This window comes from Oncorhynchus nerka, linkage group LG2 (assembly GCF_034236695.1).
Source record: "Oncorhynchus nerka isolate Pitt River linkage group LG2, Oner_Uvic_2.0, whole genome shotgun sequence".
In the NCBI taxonomy this organism is placed as follows: domain Eukaryota; kingdom Metazoa; phylum Chordata; class Actinopteri; order Salmoniformes; family Salmonidae; genus Oncorhynchus; species Oncorhynchus nerka.
This window is the reverse complement of record NC_088397.1, coordinates 69,232,842-69,245,087: the sequence shown is the minus strand read 5'-3', so window position 1 is coordinate 69,245,087 and position 12,246 is coordinate 69,232,842. Positions and strand designations below refer to the sequence as shown.

Sequence of the window (12,246 nt, the reverse complement as noted above, 5' to 3'; positions counted from 1 at the left end):
GTGGAAATCCGTCGTTTGGTCTGATGAGTCTAAATTTGAGATTTTTTCCCCCAAGTGCCGTGTCTTTGTGAGACGCAGAATAGGTGAACGGATGATCTCTGCATGTGTGGTTTCCACCGTGAAGCATGGTGGAGGAATTGTGATGTGTGGGGGTGCTTTGCTGGTGACACAGTCAGTGATTTATTTAGAGTTCAAGGCACAGTTAACCAGCATGGCTACCACAGCATTCTGCAGCGATACACCATCCCATTTGCTTTTGCGCTTAGTGGGACTATCATTTGTTTTTCAACAGGACAATGACCCAAAACACACCTCCAGGCTGTGTAATGGCTATTTGACCAAGAAGGAGAGTGATGGAGTGCTGCATCAGATGACCTGGCCTCCACAATCACCTGACCTCAACCCAATTGAGAAGGTTTGGGATGAGATGGACCGCAAAGTGAACGAAAAGCAGCCAACAAGTGCACAGCATATGTGGGACCTCCTTCAAGACTGTTGGAAAAGCATTCCAGGTGAAGCTGGTTGAGAGAATGCCAAGAGTGTGCAAATCTGTCATCAAGGCAAAGGGTGGCTAATTTGAAGAATCACTTTTGTGGTTACTTCATGATTCTATGTGTTATTTCATAGTTTTGATCTCTTCACTATTATTCTACAATGTAAAAAATAGTAAAAATAAAGAAAATCCCTTGAATGAGTAGGTGTGTCCAAACTTTTGACTGGTACTGGTCCTTTCTAGGGAGTTTTTCCTAGCCACCGTGCTTCTACACCTGCATTGCTTGCTGTTTGGGGTTTTAGGCTGGGTTTCTGTACAGCACTTTGAGATATCAGCTGATGTACGAAGGGCTATATAAATACATTTGATTTGATTTGATTTTGATTTGATACTGTATAAAAATCTGTAAAGCAAATGTATTTGTTTACCTTTTGTTAATAAAATAGATTTTCTGCTAACAGATCCCTCTGTAGGTATGAAATGAGCATTTTGAATCCCGTTGCTGTGTTAATGATTACTGGCTAATTGTATAACTAATAGACTATGTGTTAGTAGGTCGACTGAGGTGAATGAAGCTACAGCAACCAATGTGATATATGGCTGGGGTAATTTTTGTTTGTTTTTGCTGTTCTCCAAATAGCATTTTAGAGTTTTTAAATCGTATAGAAATGCAGTAAATGATCTTAAAATGTCTTTCACCCCCCCTTACTAAAACAGATCCTGGCTAGAGCCTTGGAGTCAGAGGCTTGAGGGGTATACTACAAAGCAGGATGAAGGAGTGAACCAGCTAACTAGTCTACTAGTTCTGATCTATATGTTCTGATTCTGGTTTAGGAGTATACCCATCTGGTACAACAGATTTACAACAGCACATTTTATCACATGACTGTGGTTGTTTTGGGGTATACGCAAGTAGCAGAATTCCCACAACAAATGACCAGATAAGTCAGCTATACTAGCCTATGATAGGTCAAAGAGCGCCCTCATGGACACCGGCTCTTCCATAGCAACAAATCATATTCCACAGCCACAAAGTTCAAATTGGCTACAAAAATGTGCTTTTTGGTCTTAATTTGAGGTTAGGTGTAAGTCGAATCAAATCAAATTGTATTTGTCACATGCTTTGTAAACAACAGGTGTAGACTAACAGTGAAATGCTTACTCGTTACCTGGATCATCAAGGATCTCTCTGTACATCTTTCTATTGCTCCTGACTCCTAGTCCTTGCCACTGAAAAATATCCCCACAGCATGATGCTGCCACCACCATGCTTAACCGTAGAGATGGTGCCAGGTTTCCTCCAGACGTGACGCTTGGCATTCAGGCCAAATAGTTCAATCTTGGTTTCATCAGACCAGAGAATCTTGTTTCAACACAATCCTGTCTCGGGGGGAGCTCTACAGACAATTCCTTCGACCTCATGGCTTGGTTTTTGCTTTGACATGCACTGTCAACTGTGGGACCTTATATAGACAGGTGTGTGTGCCTTTCCAAATAATGTTCAATCAATTTAATTTACCACAGGTGGACTTCAATCATGTTGTAGAAACATCTCAAGGATGATCAATGGAAACAGAATGCACCAGAGCTCAATTTCGAGTCTCATAGCAAAGGGTCTGAATACTTATGTAATTAAGGTATCTGTTTTTATTTTTAATAAATTAGCAAAAATGTCTAAAAACCTCTTTTTGCTTTGTCATTATGGGGAATTGTGTGTAGATTCATAAGGAATAAAAATGTATCTAATCCATTCTAGAATACACTGTAAAGTAACAAAATGTGGAAAAGGTCAAGGGGCCTGAATTCTTTCCGAATGCACTGTATTACTATGCGTTCTCAAGTCTAGCTTTCCGACGCTCGCAAGCCGTTACTACCAGGATAGTTTATTTTACAAACATTCTGACAAACATTGTGCTTTGCCACATAATATGGATCTTGAAAGGGAATGTTATGCATTTTAAACTTTTTTTTTCAGTGGATGTAGGCGTTTTTGGCATGTCACCGGGTGTTATTCATCAACTTCCACAAGAAACAAAAGTCATAAAATAATCAAATATTTACAATCTCTTCATTATTTTATAGTCCGAGTAAAATTCTCTCTCATCAACTTTTTTGTGTGATTATTGTATTTATTATTTTATGTTATGTTATTTTATGTCCCTAGCTCATTCTTGGCCACTCAAACTCACAGAGCTATGGCTAATGTAGGCTCCAAATTTCCACCCTGTTAGGATTATGCTCAGGTTGGAAAATGCGCCCAGAAATGTTCTGTGCCTGAGCTTGTGCCTGATGTTGATCAGTATGTTTTTCAGAGTCAAACATGTCCCTTTTCCGATATAATACTTTAAAAAACAGATAGCAAAAGTTGTGATATCCAAAAGGCACTGCATCGTATGAGTGACCTGGCTATGGAAGCTACTGACGACAGGGGAAAATCAAATCAAAATTACGCAAATGTTCCAAATAGCCGTCTGTGAGTTCGGTAGGTTTCATATGAAATACAGCCTGTTTTCACAGTAGCCTAAAGAGAAAAATAGAACAGATTTAAAACTCGGAAAAGCATTCTTCCAACTGCGCATTAATTTACAACAAGTCAGTAAACCAATCGATCTCAAAAGCCGCAGTGAGTGACAGTTCTTTTATATCTTAACGTGACAGCGCTATCTTTTTACTACCATGCGCCCCACAAGGCAGTTGTAGTCCAAGACCAAACGTTGTATATTCCTTTCAGGATGTGATGTCCTCTCAAGAACTGCATTTACCATAATGGAGCCAACTGTTTTCAAGCTGTCCCCGGATGTGTGTTTGTGTTGTAGTAGCAGGCTTTAGTAGTACACTTTATTTCAATCACATCTCTCTGACAAATAGGCAGCATTGAAGAGATTGGGAGAAAATTGCATAGCCACTTTAGGTAAGCTTTAAAAAAAAAATATATGACAATGTATGTGCATTAATTGATCAATGTTGTTAATTTCTTACATGAAAGCAAAAGTATGACTTGCTGACTTGACAAATGCTTAATCATTTAGGCTCCAAATCAAATTGGTTTACTAAGCTTTAATTTCAAGCTACCATGGCAACATTTAGATAGGCCTATTGATAATACAAGCATAATATTAACTAAATGATAATCTTTTCAAATGTATGAGGTTATGTTCATTTTAAGGGGACGGTTCAGCCCAAGTTGGAGCATTTATCAATGAATCTAGGCTGTTATAGCCTATGCCATGTCATAATACGTTATAACTTTATCTTTTAGATCAATTATTTTTGTAAAAGTTTGTTTATTAATCCCGTAGGCTGTCTGAGGTGTAATCTACTTTTAAATGAAGCAAACATGTCAATTACCCAGTAATTACAGTGACAGGTTCAAATGCGTAGACAAAACAATAATGTACCATAACAATGTTGCATAATCTTTGGGTGATCACAGCAACATCATGACAACAACAAAAATCCTGTAGGCCTATATTCCATACTTCACTATCATCGTTGCTTGGCTGCTGGCTCAGATCTCTCACACTCTCTGTCCTGCTTGTTTTAGTATTTTCAGAAACGATTCTGGCATGGACAGTGAACGCTCATTTCACAACACTTGGAAATCTAATATTTGCTCCTGTCCATCAACTACACTCGAAGAGGTTTTGCCATTCATCAGAATGTTACCAAGAATAGCTTTAGGCCTTTGACCTCAATCCATGACATTGCAAAATATTATGCCACTGCCTGTAGGCTTCCAATTGGAGATAAAACACACCAGCTGATGTACATCTACCATCTCTACTTTTTATTGTATTTAAGATCAGCTTTAAACCATAAACTGGATTGATGGCTTTTAACCAGTGCAATGAAAGGGTCAATATGTAGGTAAGTAGGCTAAAGGCTATGGTATGCCTACATTCAAAGATTTCCAATCTGAATAGTAGCTTTCAACTAATATTGTAATTTAGGCATACTACAAGCATGTTACTTTTAAAGAATATAAAACTATGGAATAGTGTAAACCAAATACCCTTTAAAGCAGATCCCACAGTAGAAGTAAAATGGCAACATGGCTGTTTTTACTTCATCCATAGCTTGTTTTATGGCCTTAATCTCAAGCATACTCGTGGTGTTGTTTGTTATGAACATTGGGACATATGCGTGTCTGTTACAGTGAACACATCACATTCCTAAACTTGTACAGCTATCATTTTTCATCAGCTGTTCTCCACTGGACTGGAACACATTTCACATTTCCACGTCGTGTTTTCGTCTCTACAGAGCTCCTAATTGCCATGGAAAATCAGTCCAAGGTGGAATTTCGGAATGTGGGACAGATGTATTTTCCCCAAAGTAGAGTGGAGTGCCACTACAGCCTTACCTCTCATCATCACTGGACCAACAAGGACTGGATAGGCCTCTTCAAGGTGTAGTAACATTCACAACCTACCTTTCTTCCTGCAAATAGTACATTTCACTCCTCTTATAGGGATCACAAGATTTTCCTGTTTGACATTTTTTTTAAATAGCCAGAGTGATCACTATAAAGGTATTTTAACAGTATTAGTAGGATTTTGGAAAGATTACATTCCACATTTGTTTTTATCACTAAGCGTTTGTGCATTGTACTGTTTTGATGTTTCAAACAAACAAACACTTCCAAAAAATCACAAGGGTAGCCTATTATTGATATTAACAATATAGACAACTACTCATGTCTCACTCAGGCTGGCTGGTCATCAGTGAAAGAGTACACCACCTTTGCATGGGCACTCACTCCTGAGGGGTACACCGAAGGAAATAATGCCAACTGCTGTGTACATTTCCAAGGTAAGAATGCATCCATCATGTCAGATTAGCACAGGAATGAGAAGTACCTTTTAAGGCTGGGTTTACCAGCAAATTAGCATATTTTTGTTGTTGTCAACTAATCAAACCCCTTGATGTAGCATACAATTGACTTAAAATTGGCAAATATTATACTCAACACATTTGATCAGTTTTTGGGGAAGAAAATATGATAAACCAAACTGGAGAAGTGAAAAAAAAAACGGTACCCCCACTCCATATCTCCTCCCTCTCCACAGCCTCTTACCTGCCCCGCCCCAGTGCGGTGGAGTACCAGTTTGTCTATGTGGATCAGAGAGGCGAGGTGTGTGCCCGCAGTCGCCAGTTCACCTTCTGCATTTCCAGGCCTCTGGATGAGCTGGAGACATTGACAGAGGAGCGGGACGAGGATGAGGAGGGCGGAGAGGGGGACGGGGACGACCTGCTCCTGGTGGTGCCCAGAGCTCAACTCCTGCAGGTGGGGATGTATGGATGGACAATAGCTCAGTTTCACTTAACTTCTTTATAAATGTGTCATACTCATGTTATAATTTGTCCAACATGAGAACAGTTTGTGGGTATAATTAATGCAGACGAGCGCAGTCTATGTTAATCGTTTGGTTCCTTGAGGATACTCCGTACAAGTTGAGGGTTTAACAATTCCTGTTTTGATCATTTCCCTTTGAAAATAGTAGTTGCATGCGGGAGCGTGGCGCAGCAGTAGTGCTGAAATCTGTCAAGCACAAAGCCGATGTCGGCATGGGTTCGAATCCCACTTCAACTACCATGTTCCACCTGTTCTCACCTATCAATTCTGTGTCCCACTCCTACATTTCTACCTGTCTAAAAATAACCCAACATGTGAGGAGATTGGAGCTCACGGTCCCTTTTTAAAAAAAGAGAAAAAATGAAAATTGTTGCACTGCTTTCAAGCCTTCTTTCATGGACCCCTTGTTCTTCTCCCTTTCTCTCTCTCTCTCTCTTTCTCTTTCTCTTTCTCTTTCTCTGTTACGATCAGACTCGGCTGGATGAATGCCTTAGAGAACAGGCCGATTCAAAACAGGCCCGGGAGGAGGCAGAGAGGGAGAAGGAGAGAGAGGAAGAAAGGAGCAAAAGGGCGAAGGATGAGTGGGAGCGAGAGAGGGAGGGGATGAATGAGGAGATCTCTGAATTGAGGAACAACCTGAGACGGAGCTGCGACAGGATGGAGAAGGTGGAGGGGAAACAGAAGGTATAACAGTATATGTACACTGGCTAAATGGATGATAGATCAGCAGACAGTAACTGGTACAGTAGACACAGAGCTTAGAGTAAAATATTTCCTTATTCTCCAGAATTCTACATGTTGTAAATAAATGGATCTGGATTGTGTACAACTGCTTAAAAGCTTAAATATATCTTGTTTATATAGCCATAAACCCTTTCATCGCTATTCTTCTCTCCCCCCAACACTGGAAGGATATGCAGTCCTCTCAAGAAACCTTGTCTACTCTATTGGATGAGAAAGCTGAGTGCCTGCAGCGAATCAGAGGGCTGGAAGATGACATAATGGTTCTAATTCCGAGAGGGAAGGAGACAGAAGCTGAACTTGAAAGGTAACTAAGTATTTGTGAAAGAGAAGACTTTGACTCTGTCTTTCTTACTTTCTCTCGCTTTGAGACATTTTGTTTTGACCCACAGGATGAAGGAGAGAGTGAAAAAGATGTCCACTCAATTGAGGGATGAAGAACAGGAGAGAAATAATCTGCAGGTAACAATAGTGTGTAGTTTCCCTCTCGTGCAGTAATACAGCTAGTTCAAATCCCTACATAGCCTACTCAGCCCTGACGTTGGTACTTGTGGAATTGGGCCAGGACAGCAGATCTCTGGAGCCAGGCCAGATCTAACGACAGGTGTCAGCTCCTAGTACCCAGTGACCTGAACATTGGGTGTCAGCTCCTAGTACCCAGTGACCTGAACATTGGGTGTCAGCTCCTAGTACCCAGTGACCTGAACATTGGGTGTCAGCTCCTAGTACCCAGTGACCTGAACATTGGGTGTCAGCTGCTAGTACCCAGTGACCTGAACATTGGGTGTCAGCTCCTAGTACCCAGTGATCTGAACATTGGGTGTCAGCTCTAGTACCCAGTGACCTCAGCAATGGAAAGTAGATGATTAGCCATTTAACTTAACACAAGTTTATAGAAATCCACATAAAAACATACAAACATCTCCCCTTATCCCCCAGGTGGAGAACGGGGCTGTGCTGGCTGAGCTGAGGGCGATGCAAAAGCGTTTGGAGGCCAGCGAACGCGGGGCAGAAGGTCTGAGGCAGGAGCTGCGTGAGATGGGGGCTCAGCAGGGCCACAGCCACGCTGAGCTGCACCAAGCCAGGCTGCAGGCCGCCCAGCTCACCCTGCAGCAGTCTGAGGCTGACCTGGCCCTGAGAGAGGGACGCGCCCACTGGGCCCAGGAGAGAGAGGCCTTCCAACAAGCATCAGAGGTTAATGCAGTGGTTACTGGATAGGGTAGCACTACAATTCACAGCACAACCTCCAATACAAACATATACAGCACAAAGCAGAGGTGGGGGTAACCCCGTAATACAGAATTGGTGCAGCAGAACAGAGGGATAATGCAAGATCAAAAGCTGAGTAATTTGCTGATTCCTATTAGCCCAGTCCAGATTGACTGGCACCTGTTTTTTTTTACTCAAGGTTAATGCATAGCACTAAGATGAATTCAAACAGCCCCTTTCTGAGCCCTACTTCTGGATCCAGCTAAGTTTCCTACTCCATTGAGGATTATGGCGTAATAAGGCTCCAACTCGTCTCTGTTTCACAGATCCTGAGCATATGAGGCAACAGTGCTTAGCCTATGTGGATCAGACAACCACCTATTTCAGTTAGCATACAGCCAATCATTTCTGTATTTATGAATCTTGTGTATGTGTATCCTATTTTTTATCTATTGATCTGTCTTTCCTTGCTGTAGCTTGATAAAGAGAAGGTGCAGAAGTTAAGCCGTGAGATGCAGCGGAAGGAACAGTGGCTCCAAGAGGAGAGGATGGAGAGGCAGAAACTAGAAGTGGAGCTTGGAAAAGAGAAGGATTGCAACAGGGTAAATATAGTCAATTGTACTGCAATAGGTAGGCTGTATTTCATCATACACAAACACATAGACCATATACAACTATTGGTACACGAAAACATACATGTCTAAATATAACTGCCATCACCATCGTGTCACTAATCTGTGCCCTCATCGGACATTCAGATCAGATCGGATTTCGGGAAACTGTTTGCTGAACCCCAATAAAAAAACATCCGTGACTACTTTCACACAAACACAAACAGACAGACACAAATAGATATGCCAGCAGCCTGGCATCAACACCCATTCATCACACACTGCTCCCCACAGTGAGTCACACAAGGCTGTAAATCACACTTACCCCACCGGCCATCGCTTAACACACCAGTGCCCCCTGCAGGTGCTGCTGAGCGATGCCCGCAGGGAGGTGCAGGAACTGAAGGCCAGAATGAGAATGAACCAGAAGGAGAGAGAGCAGCAGAAGATGGAGAGACAGGCAAGGATCAGGCTATTTGCTGTTTATATCGGGTGTCTCTTCTTTATGTCTATATATTTAACTGCTGTTATGTGTGGCATCACTGATCAAAATAAGGTTGAAAAATACTTTTTAGTGATGGGTTTGGTTGAGTTAACCATGTTGTGGATGTTTCCATATCTGTGCTTGTCAAGCCCTGTAATGGTTGCTGTGTACACATTCAAATACACACAGGACCTGCTGGACTACATGCATCAGCTGGAGCAGAGACTGGAGGTGGCTACAGACAATAAGTGGAATGAAGTGGCTCTCTACTACTCAACCAGTGAGTGATACTAATACCATAGAGGCTAATGTACAGACCCAATGCCAGGCAAACACAGTGCCCATTCTAGTCATATACAGTATAGTACAGACGTCTTCCCATTCTTGGATGCTCATGACATCATATTTAAAAGACACCATGTCTTCCTTTGCAGCTGGTGGCGCTGACACTCCATCTCAGGATGAGACACCCTCTTCTGAGGATGAGATGCCTGCATCTCCCCTACCCTACCGGACACCCAGACTACACTACTGGAGCGACGCCCAGGAACGCTCCTCTCACCGTAGTGTGAAGTGTCTCCAGACTGAGACGGTAGGCCACCATATCACAGCCAATGTCAAACTAAATACCACCAAAACACAGAGAATACGTCATGGAAACAGCTAAATATAAGACTATAGCACATCCGAAACACAGAACAAGCATTTTAATATCAACAAAACATACTGACATCAAATCAGTTAAAATCACCATATCAATATCCCTGAAATCCTCACTGGAGTTGTTTTATTGTGTGTGTGTTTGTGTATGTGTGTGTGTTCTATCAATCTGGACTAAGGATGAGGAAGAGCAGAACAAGACCAGTAAGGGTGAAGACACACCACTGATTCTGCCAGACCTCACCAACCCCATGCTAAGGTGACTCTTCTGGCCTTCGTCCCAAACACTCCTCCATTTCCAACCAAACCAATATCTATGCTGACTGTACATACACAGTGCTGACTGCTGTTAAAACGACCCTGTTCCTTTCCTTTTCTTGTGTTATAATATTTAAAGCACTGCAGCAGTGCCAATGAATTAAAGAATAGCGGGAATAAGAGCATCTGTAAAAGGATAATGATTTTCCTCCCCAAAACTAATGTGAGTGTTATAGAGGTAATGCATCAGCTGGAGTAGACCAGTGGGAGTAGAGACACACAGGAAGGGCGGGAGGGGGAAATAAAGGGGCGGCAGGGTAGCCTAGTGGTTAGAGTGTTGCACTAGTAACCGAAAGGTTGCAAGTTCATATCCCTGAGCTGGGAAGGTACAAATCTGTCATTCTGCCCCTAAACAGGCAGTTAACCCACTGTTCCTAGGCCGTCATTGAAAATAAGAATTTGTTCTTAACTGACTTGCCTAGTTAAATAAAGGAAAAATAAATAAATAAAGACCAGTGCTGCCTGGAAGCAGTGTGGGGATGATCTGTCACTCAGTATTCACCACATCATCACTACTTTTTTGTCTCTCTGTCTCTCTCTCTCTCTCTAACCATTATAACTATTATGCCCTTTCCCTCTCTCTTTCATGCAAGCATCCATCCACAGAGCATCATCTAACTATTTCTCTCTTCTCTTCATCTTCCTCTTTCATAGTGAGTTTGCTGACTGCTCCCCCTTGTGGTAACAGCAATGAGGACAGAGGACAAGTTGCTTGATAGTTTACAATGTAGGCCCTATATTATTGTTGGCTACAGTCAGCCATGCAGACAAACTGTGCTGTAGAGATACAATATGTATACGATTATGAATCTGGCTTGGGATGTTGTGTGTGATGAGTGTGTTTTTTTAAAGACTGTATTGGTTGTGAGGTGAGTTACTCTACAAAAAATATTCTAACTAAAAAAACAATTTGGCACTTTTTCTCTTAGATTTCTTTGTTTGTTTACATTATATTAGTGGTTTGGTTGAGATTCAATGTTGGAAATTAAAAGATGTTTTGCATGAAAGGTGACTATTGTGCCATGTTCATATGAGCACAGTCTCAACTGATGTTTGCATAGAAATGGAACAATGGTTTATTAGGCCATAAAACTTAGCAGATGCTAGCTGTATACCTACATTTGAAATGAGAGGTTTCTTATTGAAAGCAATGTGTCTATTTGAAAATGTTACTATTTTTATCTAGGTATGCATTTTCTCTAGGTGCTATAACTAGTCCGATTTGTGAGTAGGCTTTAAAAATGTTTGTAGATTTGTAAAAGTGTTCACAGGAGTTATAGAATGAACAAGTTGTGTCTATTGGTTATGTGGTTTTCTTTTATTTAATGATTCATCCATTTAACTGTGAAGTTTAGTTTCTGAGTGCTTCACACGGTGTAGAGTCGTTTCTGTAATAAAACACTACCTGTTTATTGATTGATGCTTGTCTCCTGTGATTTTTATGAGGTACTGTTAAGACAAACCATTCATACACTTTATCACAGAATGGCTGGATGGAGCGGAGGATCCATCTGACTGTCTGCTCCTCTGCCTCTGATCCTCTTTGCCAATTTCTACTCTTCGTCTATTACTATTCTCCAAAACTCTGGAGGAAAAGAGCTCTGGAGGAAAAGAGCTCTGGAGGAAAATAGCTAATTATAAAATCAATGGTCTAATATAGCCTGCTCTGAGTCTGAAACACTGGAGAAATGAAGTCGCTCTGTGCCAAAACCCAAACAGTAGAGCTACCACCTCTTTGAGAATCATACCACCTCTCAACTATAGCATGGCATATCACACCACCTCTCAACTATAGCATGGCATATCACACCACCTCTCAACTATAGCATGGCATATCACACCACCTCTCAACTATAGCATGGCATATCACACCACCTCTCAACTATAGCATGGCATATCACACCACCTCTCAACTATAGCATGGCATATCACACCACCTCTCAACTATAGCATGGCATATCACACCATCTCTCAACTATAGCATGGCGTATCACACCACCTCTCAACTATAGCATGGCATATCACACCACTTCTCAACTATAGCATGGCATATCACACCATCTCTCAACTATAGCATGGCATATCACACCACTTCTCAACTATAGCATGGCATATCACACCACCTCTCAACTATAGCATGGCATATCACACCACCTCTCAACTATAGCATATCACACCACCTCTCAACTATAGCATGGCGTATCACACCACCTCTCAACTATAGCATGGCATATCACACCACCTCTCAACTATAGCATGGCATATCACACCACTTCTCAACTATAGCATGGCGTATCACACCACCTCTCAACTATAGCATGGCGTATCACACCACCTCTCAACTATAGCATGGCATATCACACCATCTCTCAAC

At 41.7% G+C, this 12,246-nt stretch overlaps 1 protein-coding gene across 2 annotated transcripts; it reads left to right on the top strand.

The window, feature by feature from the left end:
* Window positions 1-3,299: 3,299 nt before the first annotated feature.
* LOC115140671 (calcium-binding and coiled-coil domain-containing protein 1-like) lies at window positions 3,300-11,293 on the top strand. 2 transcript variants are annotated; one of them, XM_029679005.1, is made up of 14 exons: window positions 3,300-3,404; window positions 4,757-4,902; window positions 5,203-5,305; window positions 5,563-5,780; window positions 6,321-6,533; window positions 6,761-6,897; window positions 6,983-7,052; window positions 7,530-7,784; window positions 8,276-8,401; window positions 8,775-8,870; window positions 9,084-9,174; window positions 9,329-9,486; window positions 9,734-9,813; window positions 10,527-11,293. In XM_029679005.1, the coding sequence occupies exons 2-14, from the start codon at window positions 4,771-4,773 to the stop codon at window positions 10,555-10,557; spliced, it is 1,710 nt and encodes a 569-aa protein (XP_029534865.1). In that variant the 5' UTR covers window positions 3,300-3,404; window positions 4,757-4,770; the 3' UTR covers window positions 10,558-11,293. The 2 variants fall into 2 exon arrangements, with proteins under 2 accessions (XP_029534865.1, XP_029534870.1); XM_029679010.2 differs by lacking the exon at window positions 3,300-3,404 and adding an exon at window positions 4,125-4,360.
* The last annotated feature ends 953 nt before the right edge of the window (window positions 11,294-12,246 follow it).

What these genes read in the sequence shown, in the direction of transcription:
- LOC115140671 (XM_029679005.1), top strand. Translation starts at nt 4,771, where the DNA reads ATGGAAAATCAGTCCAAGGTGGAATTTCGGAATGTGGGACAGATGTAT. An exon ending in ACTGGATAGGCCTCTTCAAG is followed by an intron (nt 4,903 to 5,202) that starts GTGTAGTAACAT and finishes TGTCTCACTCAG; the next exon opens with GCTGGCTGGTCATCAGTGAA. An exon ending in AGGTGGAGGGGAAACAGAAG is followed by an intron (nt 6,534 to 6,760) that starts GTATAACAGTAT and finishes CAACACTGGAAG; the next exon opens with GATATGCAGTCCTCTCAAGA.